The sequence below is a fragment of the Oncorhynchus mykiss genome, chromosome 5 (assembly GCF_057628025.1).
Source record: "Oncorhynchus mykiss isolate SJ-2025 chromosome 5, ASM5762802v1, whole genome shotgun sequence".
NCBI lineage: Eukaryota > Metazoa > Chordata > Actinopteri > Salmoniformes > Salmonidae > Oncorhynchus > Oncorhynchus mykiss.
The window spans coordinates 47,368,496-47,385,815 of NC_143026.1; the positions used below are offsets into that span (position 1 = coordinate 47,368,496).

The window sequence follows — 17,320 nt, forward strand, 5'->3', positions numbered from 1 at the left end:
TATTATTCACTTAAGGTAATAGCTGCTGAATAATTGTTAGAGAATAATCAGAAATGTTTGAAATGTAAGAACTGTTGGAGCTAGAATATTGGAAATCTATAAGGCTATAAGGGTACTTACGGTATAGGCAACTATCACAAGTAGGCATAGGCTAGAGTGACAGACAAGGGAATACCTACACAGTAGCCTAGAGTGGGGAGTCCCCAGTCCTGGGGCCTCATTATCAAAGGTGCTACCTGACAAAAAATGCTCTTGCGACACTTTTCCTGCAAAGGTTGGTAGGCTATTTATTGAACTTGTTTGACGCGCAGGAATTATAACAATGGTAGGCTAATAACAATATTAAAACGCCATTGGTAAAAGAGATTGCATAGCAGCATGTAGCCTAAAATGTTACTTTGAGTTTTATAATCATATGTTTTTTCGTTGTGTATTCCTGCAACACAACAAATACTATTTAACATTGCTCATTCATTAGATAAGTATGCCCAAATGTAAATAGACCGGTAGCCTAGACAGTTTGAGTAGGCTAGCAGTATTGCTGTGACTGAGATAGAGGCGTGTTGTTGTATGTGTCGAACTGCTTTGCTTTATCTTGGCCAGGTCGCAATTGTAAACGAGAAGTTGTTCTCAACTTGCCTACCTGGTTAAATAAAGGATAAATAAATAAAACATCATAGCCCATTTAATCTCAGAGCCTATTCCAAGACAGGTGATAGAAACACAATCATCTATTAAAAAATACAATATTGAACAAGAATTGGTATTTTGTATGTGGGCTGCAGCGTTTACTTTTAAATTGTTTGAAAAGACCATCAATCATGTAAAATGTGAAGTGAGTGTTCAGCAAAATATTCAAACATTCTGCCCACACCTCTACAGAAATGAGATCACATTTGCTATTGTGCTTTCTTTTAGAAATGGACATGGCCCAGTTCCAACATTTCCAAATTATACTGCAAATGAGGGTGTTTTTGTTACCATAAAGGTGAATGGAGGGCGTTTTCCAGGCAGGAGTGTATAATAGGCCTACAATATGTTTTTGATTTATCAATGAACATTTTTGGCACACGCAAAACCTAGAATCTCCAGGTATGCCAGAATTTAGTAAGGCATTTACACTTGGTTGATAAATGAGGCCCCTTGAACACTTGTGTTTTCTGTAGAGGAGCTACAATATCTCGTCAATTAGTGCAACTACAAGTCATTATTCCCATACTAGCCTACTGTGAAACCTATAGGCTATCCCTTAGAACTGAGTTGATCCGGTTCCCCCACATTAGCTCTGGATAAAAAGCTAACGACTGTGTAAGGGCCTCCCTGTTGCCATCGCTCTGTTTGCATGGATATAAACAGGAGACAGCGCGGAGTTCGTTTTTTTCTGTCTTTTTCAGCCCTACAAGCTTGTGCTGTCGTCATGAACTGCACCTTATTTTTTCTACCTAACCAGCGAGAAGTGTTGTTTCTGTCCTGCCTGTCTGTTGCTCAGCAACACGAAGGCGTGTCCACCGGCGATGATTTAAGAAGTAGGAAACCCTTCTCTCGCTGTCACTTTTTGTCGGTTCAGTCTGTACTCCGGTCCCTGCATGGCAGCGGGATTGCTAGGGAGACGAGGGAATCCCCGGGTGTCGCCTCACTCCTGATCAATTTGCATCAGCGGTTCCATGCCTGGTTGTCCGTCTCAGTCTGCCTGTTCCAGTCGCTGCGCCCACAAGCATGGCTTGGAGTGAAGTGTAGCGCAACATCATCTCGGATTGTCAACCGGTGTAAAATAGGCTACGTAACCCATGCTGAAACAACCAGTGTATTTTACAGAATAAATTCATCAGAAGAACCACGTATATTTTCATTGATGAGGTGCGGGCTTTTTTAGTTTGACAAAGCAGCATTTTGGATGGCCAATGCCATTATAACGTGCGCTTGGATCCTAATAGGCTGTTCCTTATTTTGGAAGAAAACGATAAGGATTTGCATTTACATCTTTTTTTGTTTATGCAGGCAACCACCAAGTGACTTCGATAATATGGCATTGAGCGGGACGCTTTTGCCATCCATATCCACATTTGCAAGCGGCCCGACTGTCAAGAATAAATCCACGGGACATGCGAATTTGGTGAGTATGGTCATAGCAATTTTTTTTATTTTTTTTTATCTCAACAGTCTGGGCTATAGGCATATTTAATGGTAGGTCAGGTCATAATCGGTTTTATTTATGTATTTCTATGGACATTTGTTTAATTTCTTGACATTATGTCATTGCTCGTAGTTATTCGTGTTGCTACGTTGTATCATTGCCGTACTCTAGCTCACGGCACCGCTGTAGGGGCGTGCACCAGCCGGGATAACAGTAGAATTTTCAGCGTGGTCACTGACTGAATGGATGGTAGTCTACTATAAGAATTGAGCTATAATTTACAGCATATACCCAGCAGTGGCATCCTGTATTGCTTTACATTGCCCTGAACCTTAGTCACTATTCTAGCCGGCTACCACCTGGTACTATACCCTGCACCTTAGAGACTGTTGCCCTATGTCGGCTACATAGAGTCATTGAATACTGATCACTTTAATTATGTTTACATAGTGTTTACCCACTTTATATGTATATACTGTATTCTATTCTAGGCTCATCCTACATAACTACAGCTGTACACACCTTTTCTATTCATATACTTTGCATACTGTCTTTACACACCATTATGTAGTATGTAGGCTATATATAGTTACATACATTATATGTATATATAAGTGGCGGTTGGTGCAGTTTAAGATGAGGGAGGATTATCATTATTTTTTTATGAGCCTTATTTCTATTACAGCATATTGGATGACAGTCATTCATATTCCATTCGCCCAGCTCAACGTAACATCGATAGGTTTAGACTACTACATGATACTCAAATTTTCCCTGTACCCATCATGAGGTTGCTACAACCTAGCCTATGAATGAAAGTTTACAACGTAGGTGCACACATCAAGAGACAGACAGTGACACATTCAATACCGACATGCACACTCTTGCCTGCATCTAGCTGATCTAGGGTGTAATCATTAGCCCAAAAGTTGCAAATTAGAGTTTCTATTGGACAAATTCAGATATCTTTCTCCCCGTTTTGTACCATTTGCTTCTGTTTAAGAAACCTTTTTCAACAGAATCGTCGGAATGAATACACCCCTGATCACACACAAACACAGTTAACTTTCATAGCAGCCACATAAAAACAGCGTGATCACTTTGCTCATTGTACAGTATAATTCCTTCTCGCAACTATCTACACGCTCTCCTCCTCTCACCTTTTCCTTTCGCTTGTGGACTTCAGTGCACAACACATCAGCTGTCTGTGACCAGGCAAAAAAAACTTTCCAAGAAAAACCTTCATATCATGACTGCTAACTGCTACACACAGCCTCCATTGTTGTCATGTCATAGTCAACATAGCTACTAGGCCTAACGCGTTAGTAAACCCGCTACAGTCATGCAGTACTGTGTACAGCCAGAAAGCAGTTTAGCAGATACACCGGTGGGCCCCAGTGGCAATACAAGAATAAAACCAAAAGCTTACCTTGACTTGGAAAAGTTCTAGTGCTGAATGGACAGAGCCAGCTAGCTAACATAGCATCCCTTTCTGTTTGAGCCGGGTGTTTGAGTAGACTAAACAAGCTAGCTGCATTTGTTAGCTAAGTGAAAGTGAAAGTTTAAAAATCTCTCTCATGCTTCTCCTTAATTTTGTAAGAAATTAATTTGTTCAAAACTGTTCAACTATTGTCTTTCTCACTCTTTGAGTCAACTACTCATCATATTTTATGCACTTCAGTGCTAGCTAGCTGTAGCTTATGCTTTAAGTTATTTCATGCTGCAAGAGCTTTGATAGGTTGGGGGAATTATGAATTTGTCATAATTACTGTGTAAATCTATGGAAGTGGGTGAGAACCATGAGCCGCCTAGGTTTTGCATTGAAATCAATGTACCCAGAGGAGGACAGAAGCTAGCTGTCTTCCGGCTACACCATGGTTCTGCTGAGGCTACTGTAGACCTTCATTGCAGAACAATGCGTTTTAATAAATTATTTGGTGATGTGAATATATTTAGTAAAGTTTTATCTAAAAATTATAACGTTTTTTTAATGTTGCTCTATAAAAATAAAAATAAACTGTGGAGTAAGGTCTTCCTCTTCCTCCTCTGAGGAGTCTCCACTGGATATATATATATATTCCGTTCACTGACATTGCTTGTTCTGTAAATTCTTAATTTCTTTATTTCTTAATTATTATTTTTGTGGGATTATGTGTGGATTGTGTTTTTTTATGTTTTATTTACTGCTAGGTATTACTGCGCTGTTGCAATTTTCTGCACCTGGATAACATCTGCGAATCTGTGTACACGACCAATAAACTATGATTTGATTTGAATTGATTTAGGCTGTTGGTTAATCTATTGCCAATAATGTGAATAGAATAGCCTACCAAATGTGAGTTGTTCTCAGGAAAAGCTTATCCAGATCTCTTGTGTTATAGCATCCTAATAAACTGGAACTAATCCATACATGTCTGGGATTATCGTACATGTCTGGGATTATTGTACATGCCTGGGATTACACAAGCGTATTTGAGACACAACGATAGATATGACCAAGAATCACTTTCCCATTTCAGTTAGACAGAACAGGAAATGTACAGGTACTTACATTTGGCAATGACATGTTTTGACCAAGGACACACAGTCTGGGTGAGCAGATTCACCTCAGCCAGTCTCTCAATGGTTTAACACCATTATATCAGGCAGTCTTCAGCATTATGTTGATGGATTACCTATTAGCTTGGCTCTCTTTCTGTACTCATACTGATTTTAATGTGTGTTTCTCGTCTTCCCTAGAGATGGAAGGAGGAGCTGTCCCACCTGAAGAGGAGCAGCTGTTCTGACCAGGACATCTCCACTGGAATGGCCAAGAAAGAACCTGAAGATCTGGACCTACTGGACTATGACTTTATCCTGTCCAACACTATGCTACAACAGCAACAGCAGGAACAACAACAGCAGCAGGTTGAGGCTATGGCAACGAGCGGGTCCCAGAACCTGTCCCCTTCCCCGGGCTCCTACTCCTCCTACCAGCTCCCATCTCCCCAGGACTCTGCTCACAGTGACATGCTGTACACTATCCCTGACATCAGCGACGTGTCCCCCTCTGGGGGGTTTGTGGCGGAGCTGATGAGGCCTGAACTGGACACGGCGTACCTCCATCCCACCAGCCTGCATGGCAAGTTTGTGGTGAAGTCCACAATGGATATGGCAGAGGTTGGCCACAGCATTAATGTGAGTAGTAAAGCTGGTGTTGGTGTTGGTGTTGGCGCTGCCGCGGATCCCTCCTCCTCGTTGCCCTTTATTTGCCATAGGATAAAGCAGGAGAACCCTAGTACGTGCACCATCACCCGGCCCATGGACCTCCAACTAGGGGTGGTGAACTCACACTCCCAGCCCAGGGCTGGTCAGAGGCCCCACCTCGACCCCCACGGCTTCCCCCCAGGGGGGCGCCCTATGACTGTCAGCCGATCAGCCTCATCTCTGTCTCCGGACCACACACTGGCCAGGGACCACCACCCCTCCAGCCAGGTGTTAACCCACCCCCAAATCCCGCTGCCCGGTCCGGGCTACCACCACACCTCTCCGACAGGCTACTCTCTACTCCCACAGCATTGTGGGTCTCTACAGTACCAAGGTAAGTTCAACTTCAATCTAAGTGTTTTTGACCAAGAGCCTTTTTTTACACAACATTAACATTTTCTGGTGCCTGACTCTGAGGAAAACATTGAGGTGATGAGCTCCTCACTTCACCCTCTTCTCTCCTCCTAGAGCTTTTGTCCCCCGGTGGCGATAGTCTACCAGAGGAGCCCAAACCCAAACGCGGGCGGCGCTCATGGCCTAGGAAGAGAATTGCCACACACACGTGTGACTATGCCGGCTGTGGAAAAACCTATACCAAGAGCTCTCACCTCAAGGCACATCACCGAACGCACACAGGTTGGTACACATGTTGGATTTCTCATTGGAAAAACACAATTTCAAAAGGTTTTTTGATGTCAGGAGGATTTTTAAAAACCACTTTTTAATTCTTATTGCATCGCTTGGTTATGAGTTTCATTACTGTAGTTTATGGTTTATGAAATGGTCGGCCTTTAGTGATTCACAGCAGGAAGCTTTAACATTAAGTTTAATACCGGATTAATATTAACTTTACTTTACATTTTTTATTAATTTGGTAATGATTTGGTATAGAGACAGTCTGTAGAATGGAGACACATTTAATGGCTGGAATGATCCATTTAATTTGTTGAAATGGAACAATTTGTAAGAGGCAACAATGTGACCCTTGTGTGTTAACTGCACTATAGAGCTACTATATGACAGGATGATTTTACTTATTCATGCGTTCATGAATTTTTTATTCAGTAATGCCAGTTAATGTCCCTCAGCAGTACACTATATGTTCACCTATAACTGTTACCTTCCCTGCTACCTACCCCATGCTGCTTGGCCCTGGCATAACGGCTGTTGTAATGCTAGCAGTAAATTACTCTACTGCGTCATCATGGTAAAATAGCTAAAAAGAGAGAACAGCAGCCCAGTTGGCAGGTGTCATGAATGGGCATTTAAACAGCAACAGCAGGTTTATACTGATCACTTTTCAAATACAACTGTAGGCTGATTTGTTTAACCTTCATGCACTGCAGGACAGGAACAACCTCTGTGTTGAGGAGAGGAGAGTTTGGTCTGTTTTAACTCCAGGGTCAACAAACACAATTCTAACGGCCTTGTTTGTGTTTGTGTCTCTCTCGCTCTCTGTGTGTGTGTGTGTGCGTGCCTGTGTGCACGCGTGTATGCGTGTGTTGTGTCATTACTAGGAGAGAAGCCTTATCACTGTGACTGGGTGGGCTGCGGCTGGAAGTTTGCCCGTTCGGATGAGCTCACACGGCACTACAGGAAACACACCGGGCATCGCCCGTTCCAGTGTGCCAAGTGTGACAGGGCCTTCTCAAGGTCTGACCACCTGGCACTACACATGAAGAGACACCTATGAGGCAGGGCCTTCTCAAGGTCCGACCACCTGGCACTACACATGAAGAGACACCTATGGACTCACTGGACGCCATAGACCAAGACTTAAAGACTAAAGATATTATTACAAAGACCGACCTGAACTTGTAGCTTTAAAAACCAAACATTGCCTTCTAGCCATTGTCAAAGCATCAAGACAAGTTGTGTGATTCACGACAAAGAGTGTTACACTCGCTAGGTTCAAACCCTATGACTAAAGACTGTTCTTTGTCCATGTATTAGTGATAAGCGAATAACCGAAATGGTGGTTATTTTTCGTTTTTTAAATAACTAATTGCTCAATGCACACATTGCACAGTATCAAGCCCAAACTATGTGATGCAGTAGGGAGTTGTAGTTTCCGACAGGACAATATTCTGCATAGTTTAGCACAGTAAACGTGGTCATTAACTATAATGATAATAATCTATTGCACGCCTACTTAGGTGTGGGGGGCAGACACGGAAAGAGAAAGAAGAGAGAAGAAAATGCGATCGAGAGGGATAGAGAGCAATTGCTTCGCAATGTATCTCTACCTGAAAATACATAATCTAAGTCAGGGGTATCAAACTCATTCCATGGAGGGTAGTGTCTGCTGATTTCTGGTTTTGCCTTTCACTTAAAGACCTAAACAACTAGGTGAGGGATTCCTTACTAATTAGTGGCCTTAATTCATCAATCAAATACAAGGGAGGAGTGAAAACTCGCAGACACTCTGCCCTCAGGAGAATGAGTTTGACACTTGATCTATGTAATTGATAGTTGGTATTCAGCAGTCATAAAATAATGCCTTATTTAGTTTAAATAACTATAACAATAGTGATTTTGACGGACAGAATAAGCAGCAGCTCTATAGAGATGAGATCAAGACTTGGAATGAAATAATAAAGTCATCAAATAAAAAAATTTGAATATCCACAGCAACTAAAAGATTTTATTAAAGTGAAGTGAACAAATTATGGTTAAAAAGTGATAAGAGGTAATGGGCAATCACTGCTATCATGAGACTTTTTTAATAGTTTTATTCTGTGTTGTTACAGCATTCAACCCACATAATTCATAACATCAAAAATAAATAATCAAAACCAAAATCGAAAACCCTAATTATAAAAAATAAAAAAATGATTGAACCGAAACCGAACTGACCTCAAAAAGCACTAATTGCTCAGCACTACCATAAATGGGATCGTGATATGACGTTTGACAAGAGCCCTCGGGAACAACCTCCTTTGTGGGACAAAACTGGAATTTACCATCTAGGCTATTTATCGACAAAACTTGGAGGACCAGGTGCCAAGCCAACGTATGACTGGAAATGTATTAGTTATCAGGGAAACAAGACTCAGACAGACAGAACACAGAAACGACACAACACATCCTAAGAGGCCTTATATCCATTCTATCAGAAACTTTGTTTGTCAAATTCATACTGTGTTAGACATTTATATTACTCTTCCAAGCCATTGATTACAGGTACAAATTAATTGGTATGTTACAGGAAACTGCTCAAAGATAATGAAGTGTATTAAAAGGTACCAAAGATTTTTTTTTTTAAGAAAACAGATAAAAAAAGAGTATCAAGTATCACATGGTTGTCCGTGAGTTTCTTGTCTGTGAGTTTCTTGTCTGTGAGTTTTTCTTCTTCCGCAATTGAACTTTAATCAGGTGAAAACTTTGCTCTTCAACGGCGATGGCAATCTTTCAATGCACTGTGGTTGCAAAATGCAATAATGTTACATGAGACATTCATATCATCTTTAAAAACTCTGAACAACGTTTTTTTTTGTTGTTCAGAGTCAAAGCATGTAATATAATCTGAAGTTTTGTACATTTGTAAAGAAAATGCTTTTTAAAAACTGCTTAAAATGTTTTGTACAACATAAAGAATAAAACGTATTTAAAATTCACTTTGTATGTACTGATCACTGCTGTTTTGATAGCACTGTTATGTAAATTCTTCCATACTCGTATTAACCTGTAAAATGTTTTGATGAATGTATTTGGTAAATGTACCTCAACCATGTAAATCAAAACGAAGCAACATCCGTATCTAGTTTTACTAAACTATATAGTTTGACTATCTATTTACGTAAGTCATAGCACATTTAAAATAATATGAATGCTTCAAATCTTATTTAAGATGCTTAATAATGCTTCTCTCCTTTTCTAAAGCTATATAATAGAAGGAAAGTGTACACACTTCATGATCATTGCAAACATCCAAGTTGTGGAGTTTCTGTTCACTAGCAATTTCAACAAAGTCTTTGAAGTAGCATAGTGTAGCATAAATATCTTACATAAAATAGTTATTAAACTAGTTAAACATAAATAGTTATCAAAGGTAGGCGTCCCCATTTACCTAGTCAAATGAATTCATACAATCCCTTTAACATTGTTACTGTCTGTGGTTTCCAAACTCCTACCTGTCACTAGGGGACCTGCTCCTAGATCAGCACTCCTACTCTGAGACGCTTTATGAATACGGGCCCAGGAGGAGATATGTTCGACAACAAGTTTGTATTTATAAGTTATGTGTAGGCCGGCTAACATGAATTCATTATGATCATTATCGTATCATTTCCACTACATCTTTCCTTTTCCAATTAACATGGTTTTACTTATTTATTTATTTTAATGGATCTGAACTTATTCATGACATGTTCTATCGGTTATATTGCTGTTAGGCTGTTCTTTAGGTTATTATCACTCAACATTTTAGCTCCCCGTTTGTTTTACTGGTACTTTTACTCAAACAGTCATTATGGACCTAAGTGGGGAACCCCCTACACACAAGGTGATACCTACAACCTAAAAGGGTTATTCAGCTGTCCCCATAGCATAACCCTTTGAAGAACCCTAGTTGGTTCCAGGTTGAACCCCTTTGGTTCCAAGTAGAACTGTTTTGGGTTCCATGTAGAACCCTTTCCACAGAGGGTTCTACATGAAACCCTAAATGGTTCTACCTGGAACCAAAAAGATTTTACCAGGAACCAAAAAGGGTTCTCCTATGGGGACAGCTGAAGAACCTTTTTGGAACCCTTTTTTTATATAAGAGTGTAGGCAAAACCCAAGATAACCTATTTCAGAGATTTGTTTATACTCAGTATAAAAAATGTAAATTAAGTGAAATGTTTTATTTATTTAACTTTCATTTATACAGGCTTTTCTCATTGAGATAACTCTTTTAAAAGAGAGACCTGGTCCAATAGCAGCAGGGGGAACAAAGTTTCAGACAAAACAACTTGCATACACTAACACAACATTAAACAAAACTATAGACACACATACAGTACAACAATTACATTTCATGTAAAAAATGTAAAAAAAACATGAATGTCTTAACTAAAAAACAGCTGTCCTAAAGACAATTATACTTTTCTCTGATATTTACGTCGATCAAGTGTTTAAACTCCACCAATGAGACTAGATCATCAAATTTTTTACTGTTCAGGAGAGAATTCCAAGACCACGGAGCTGAGTAACTAAAACTATTTCTACCGTGACCTGCTCTAATTCATTGGTACTGTTAAAAGCAAATGAGAATGGGACTGTAATTGATATTACGAGTCTGCAAAGCTGTCATCAAGGCAAAGGGTGGCTACTTTGAAGAATCTCAAATCAAAAATATATTTAGATTTGTTTAACACTTTTTTGGTTACTACATAATTCCATATGTGTTATTTCATAGTGTTGATGTCTTCACTATTATTCTACAATGTAGAAAACAGTACAAATACAGAATTTTTTTTGAATTGAGTAGGTGTGTCCAAACTTTTGAGTGGTACTGTATTATATATCCTACCTATCTTATAAATCAGTTATGAGTGAAGGTACCTGTGTTTTAAAGATACAGTACATACTGTATGTTACTATATAGGAGTGGTTGGTGACTCATCCGTGTCTCCCTCCTCTGATAATTATGTTTCTGTACCTCCACACCCCTCTTTGTTATTGGCAGTTAGTTAGTCAATGCTTGACCTACATACCAGGGAGGTTAATTAAATTCAGTTATCTTTACCAACCTATACTATACACTCCAACCTGGTCAGCAGTACTATGAGACACTGATTTCAGACCCATTTTATAAAGACCCAGGCCCTGATTTCACACTCAGGGAACGTCCCCATAATAAACACCTGCTGACCAGACCAGACAGGGGGGCCCAAACCCACCCCACCCTTCCCTTACCCCACCCCACCCATCCCCTTCCTCAAACCCTCCCTGCCCCTTCCCCAAATCCTCCCTACCCCTTCCTCAAATCCACCCCACCCCTCCACCCCCTCACCCCACGGCCTCATCGTTGTCATGTGTGCGCATAGACCACTGCAGCTGTAGGATGTGACTCAGCACGAGGTATGTAGACACAGCGTTTTACAGGTATTGCCGTGGCACATAAATCCAACATACCTAGACAGGTGTAGACCTAATCTCTAGTGTTTCTGATTTTTTTCATTAATCAAATGAATTTCTGTAAATTAAGCCCACTTTCTGTCCCAGAATATACTTGATTTTGAGCTGTGAACTGGACACTTTGTGGTGTGGTTCATGTTGTGATGTAGTAAAATCCCAATACCTGAAACCGTATCCCAACTATTCATGTACAGCACAGTACCAATGATTTTTATAACTAAACCAAGATAGACAACAGCCCGTAGTTTCCAATGGGAAAAAATAAGTCATAGTGGGCAGAACAAGCAAAAAGGTGGGCAGTGCCAAGCACGTATCCTATTAGCCCGTTCTTCACTCTGTGAAGTGCGCTTGTGCAATAACTCAACTCGCCTTTGCACTCCTTCTAACAGAGCGATTTTTTTAGGTTAAAGTCTAGGCCACTCTGTTCATAACAGATTCTAGTTTTGGGAACAGAAAACTGTAATAAGATCAAATGTTTCATCAATGAGAAAATGTGCAGAATGTCGGCCAACATCCATCTCCTTCCATCTTCTCCCACTGCCGGCCACTGGACTTCCTCTCACTACCATATTTGGTAGGGAGTGGAAACGCCAAGCAGATGCTTCACATTTATACATCCCGGTGAAATACCTGTCTCATAGGGTTGAAACAGGCTGGGGATTTTAGGGTCTTTGGCTGCCCTCTAGTGGAATACAGCACAATCTCGACTGGCCATCTTTACGCCTACTCAGGTATACAGTCAGCTTGATTACATTAGTGTATACCCTAGCTTGTCAGTTAAACTGTAGGGTATGTATGGACTAGATAGTGATAACGGACTGTCATGTCTTGATTTACTTGAGCTGTTCTCATCTATTAATGTACCGTATTATGTAATATTTTATGTTTTGTGTGGAACCCAGTAACAGTAGCTGTTCCTTATGCAACAGCTAATAAAATAACAAATAATTAACCACATTACTAATGGCTCCTAGTATGAGCAAAGGGACTCAACATTTAACCCTTTTCGGGGCAGCTTTCTTAACACAATTCCAGATGTATCCTGCCTTCCCACTGGGCACAAACTGGATGAACCAATGTTGTTTCAATGTAATTTGTCAACGTATTGTCACGTGAGATCTACGTGGAAAATGCATTGGATTTGCAAAAAATAATCAACTGTTGTCTTGAGGGTGAAATTCCAACCACAGAGTAGTCATTATGGTAACCAATTTTCAACATAAACCTTGTATAAAATATTTTGAATTTGTACCTTTGAAACAATTCAATGCTTCAATGCTACATCAACTGGAGAGTTGATCTATCTACATTTATCCACGTGGTCTCCCATCCAGGGTTTTAACCAAGCCCTGCATAGCAATGTGTTATCTTGAGAATGATTATTGAGAGATCTCTTAATAACTGACTAAATTGATTCACTGTTGCTATTGAAGTCATTCCAAAGGGAAGTTTTAACAAGGTTAATTAAATTTGACCACAGTCAATCAATTACACTATTTAGGCCTATATAGCACTATGAATGAAGTCTTATTCTTTCATTTAGATTTTTGGTTGAAATTGAGACATGAATCCAACATATTTATTATCAAATCAAATTAAACTTTAATTCAAGTATATTTAAAGTTTTATTTGATTTAGTCCTATTCTTTAACGTGAATCCAACATTATTAATTTGTAGACAAACTGGAATTAACGTCAGACTAAGTCAGTGGCACAAAATATACATTCACGCCTTCCACTCCTTTGTGTGGTTGCGTTGTCGACCTAACACAATTCTACATGACTTTTGTGATACAGTAAATAGCCTAAAGTTAAGGCTATCTTACAAACTAACATAGCAATTTTTATTCAACGTTAAAATTAGCAACTCGTCCATGGCCACATTTTGAGGTTACTGTAACTTTAAAACTCTTATTATGTAATCATAGAAAGCTAGCATGTTCACAATATATTTTCACAATATAAATATCAGAATCTTGAACAGCAGATGTCCGGGGGCATGAATGATGTAACACACATTTCACGGAGCTCCGCCAAGTTGTGACAAAGTTTTGTTAATTTAGACCACAGTTTCATTTATTGTTTTATTCATTTCGGTTTACTAAGTATTGTTGACATAGTTTCACGTCTCATTGCTCTTCCGAACGGTAATAATGTCAGTGAATTGCTGAATGGAGGATTTCTGAAGTAGGCCGCAGCAGAGGAGAGCTATTTGTCTGCTCCTGACACAGTTTCTTTTCTCTTCATAACAGTGAAAAAAGGGATATAGTCGATGTAAACGTGACTGACATAAGAAGCCCGCATTCAGTTACCGAACTTTCGGCAGCAAGCTAGCACAGCCACAAATTGAGCAAACGGTCATATTTCTGTTATTTAAAACGTCAGTCTAGTCTAGAACTTGACTTCTATTGCTGAGGTTCATTTCCGAAACATAATCTGACTCTTCGCTGTTCCACAAATCCCGAAAATGGCTGATAAAAAATACACTCGGTCTAAAAGAGACCCTCCCAAAGGAGGTCCCATTAAAGCCCCAGGCTTGCCTAGGCGAGCATCCCCACCAAGCAACTCGCCAAGGCGGGAGGAGGACAGCGATGGACGTGCCCTTAGTTTTAGGAAGTTCACAGAAGCTGTGGATGGGATCAAAAGAGACATACAGTACCAGTCAAAAGTTTGGACACACCTACACCTTCAAGGGTTTTTCTTAATTTTAAACTATTTTCCACATTGTAGAATAATAGTGAAGACATCGAAACTGAAATAACACATATGGAATCATGTAGTAAACAAAAAAGCGTTAAACAAATCAAAATATATTTTATATATATTTATATATTTAGCCACCCTTTGCCTTGATGACAGTTTTGCACACTTCTGGCATTCTCTCAACCAGCTTCACGTGGAATGCTTTTCCAACAATCTTGAAGAAGTTCCCACATATGCTGAGCACTTGTTGGCTGCTTTTCCTTCACTCTGCGGTCCAATTAATCGCAAACCATCTCAATTGGGTTGAGGTCAGGTCATCTGATGCAGCACTCCATCACTCTCCTTTTTGGTCAAATAGCCTGGAGGTGTGTTGAGTCATAGTCCTGTTGAAAAACAAACTATAGTCCCACTAAGCGTAAAACAGATGGGATGGCGTATCGCTGCAGAATGTTGTGGTAGCCATGCTGGTTAAGTGTGCCTTGAATTCTAAATAAATCACTGACAGTGTCACCAGCAAAGCACCCACACACCATCACACCTCCTCCTCCATGCTTCACGGTGGGAACCACACATCCATTCCCCTACTCTGCATCTCACAAAGACACAGCGGTTAGAACCAAAAAGCTCAAATTTGGACTCATCAGTCCAAAGGACAGATTTCCACCAGTCTAATATCCATTGCTCGTGTTTCCTGGCCCAAGCAAGTGTCTTCTTATTGGTGTCCTTTAGTAGTGGTTTCTTTGCAGAAATTCAACCATGAAGGCCTGATTCACGCAGTCTCCTCTGAACAGTGGATGTTGAGATGTGTCTGTGAAGCATTTTTTTGGTTGCAATTTCTGAGGCTTGTAATACTAATGGACGTATCCTCTGTCACAGAGATAACTCTGGGTCTTCCTTTCCTGTGGTGGTCCTCATGAGAGACAGTTTCATTGTAGTGCTTGATGGTTTTTGTGATTGCACTTGAAGAAACTTTAAAAGTTCTTGAAATTTTCCGGATTGTCTGGCCTTCATGCAATAAAGTAATAATGGACTGATATTTCTCTGTGCTTATTTGAGCTGTTCTTGACATAATATGGACATGGTATTTTTTCAAATAGGGCTATCATCTGTATACCATCCCTACCTTGTCACAACACAACTGATTAGCTCAAACACATTAAGAAGGAAAGAAATTCCACAAATGAACTTTTAACAAGGCACACCTGTTAATTGAAATGCATTCCAGGTGAGTACCTCATAAATCCAGTTGAGAGAATGCCAAGAGTGTGCAAAGCTGTCAAGATAAAGGATGGCTAATTTGAATAATTTAAAATATATTTTGATTTGTTTAACACTTTTTTGATTACTACATGATTCCATATGTGTTATTTTATAGTTTGGATGTCTTCATTATTATTCTACAATGTAGAAAATAGTGAACAAAAAAGAAAAACCCTTGAATGAGTAGTTGTCTCAACTTTTGACTGGCACTATATATTACATACTTCACTCAAAAAAATCGACATTCCCTCCACAACTCTCCCTCGAAAATGTCCTTAATTAATGAACTGAAATCATCTGTAGCTGCTCTACAGGTAACAGTGACTACCATACGTTAACTAAAGCGCTCTGCTGTGTCTTACAGGGATGACCTAACCACCCTCCAGGCCACAGTGAATTCGCTCTTAGTAAAAATGTGAGGACCTAGAAGGACGTCAATGCCACCACAACATACGCCTAGTGGGCATTGCTGAAGGTCTGGCCCAACAGACTTTGGTTCCCAACTATTGCAGGACATGCTTAACCTTGAAGAAAAACCCCTCAGACCGTGCCTATAGGTCACTGCGAGCTAGACCCAGAGAGCGTGACCCCCCATGGCCCTTCATCATTGGAGTGCATTACTACCACGTCCGGGACCAGATCCTGCACCAAGCTGGAGAAGCATCACCCTTACTGTACAGAGGCAAGAGACTATCCATTTTCCCAGACTTCACTGCCTCTGTGGCCAAGATACGAGTGATGTTTGGAAACACAAAGCGGCTTCTGCACACCTGTCCGGGAGTCAAGTTTGGTCTCTTCTTCCCAGCTGAGCTCCGTATATCACACTACCAAGCGGAGCACTTCACAAGTTTAACGACCCGACCGCTGCAATTGACTTTATCAACAAGAACTTGAAGGGAACTGCTCCCCCAGACTGACTGGAGCAACTAGATGGATATTTAGCGTATCTGCAGTGTTTTCTAGGTAAGGTCCGACACATGTAGCCTATCTGCAGTGCAGTGTTTGATAGGTAAGGCCCGACACATGTAGCCTATCTGCAGTGCAGTGTTTGCTAGGTAAGGTCCGACACATGTAGCCTATCTGCAGTGCAGTGTTTGCTAGGTAAGGTCCGACACATGTAGCCTATCTGCAGTGCAGTGTTTGATAGGTAAGGCCCGACACATGTAGCCTAGCACAGTGCCTCCTGTTTTTTTATTTTATCATAATATGTACATTTTCCTCATTGTTGGCTGAAATAGTAAGCGTTTATTCTTATAATATACCGTGGGGCAAAAAAGTATTTAGTCAGCCACCAATTGTGCAAGTTCTCCCACTTAAAAAGATGAGGCCTGTCATTTTCATCATAGGTACACTTCAACTATGACAGACAAAATGAGGGAAAAAATCCAGAAAATCACATTGTAGGATTTTTTATGAATTTATTTGCAAATTATGGTGGAAAATAAGTATTTGGTCACCTACAAACAAGCAAGATTTCTGGCTCTCACAGACCTGTAACTTATTCTTTAAGAGGCTCCTCTGTCTTCCACTCGTTAACTGTATTAATGGCACCTGTTTGAACTTGTTATCAGTATAAAAGACACCTGCCCACAACCTCAACAGTCACACTCCAAACTCCACTATGGCCAAGACCAAAGAGCTGTCAAAGGACACCAGAAACAAAATTGTAGACCTTCACCAGGCTGGGAAGACTGAATCTGCAATAGGTAAGCAGCTTGGTTTGAAGAAATCAACTGTGGGAGCAATTATTAGGAAATGGAAGACATACGAGACCACTGATAATCTCCCTCGATCTGGGGCTCCACGCAAGATCTCACCCTGTGGGGTCAAAAATGATCACAAGAAAGGTGAGTAAAA

At 40.3% G+C, this 17,320-nt stretch overlaps 1 protein-coding gene across 1 annotated transcript; it reads left to right on the top strand.

Annotated features, from left to right (window-relative positions):
* The first annotated feature begins 1,503 nt into the window (after positions 1-1,503).
* Positions 1,504-8,997, top strand: klf4 (KLF transcription factor 4). Its single transcript, XM_021603148.3, has 5 exons — positions 1,504-1,857; positions 1,999-2,113; positions 4,874-5,714; positions 5,849-6,016; positions 6,898-8,997. The coding sequence occupies exons 1-5, from the start codon at positions 1,853-1,855 to the stop codon at positions 7,071-7,073; spliced, it is 1,305 nt and encodes a 434-aa protein (XP_021458823.3). The 5' UTR covers positions 1,504-1,852; the 3' UTR covers positions 7,074-8,997.
* Positions 8,998-17,320: the final 8,323 nt, after the last annotated feature.

Coding starts and splice junctions, on each gene's coding strand:
- klf4 (XM_021603148.3), top strand. Junction 2,114..4,873: donor CCACGGGACATGCGAATTTG/GTGAGTATGGTC, acceptor CGTCTTCCCTAG/AGATGGAAGGAGGAGCTGTC. Junction 5,715..5,848: donor TGGGTCTCTACAGTACCAAG/GTAAGTTCAACT, acceptor CTCTCCTCCTAG/AGCTTTTGTCCCCCGGTGGC.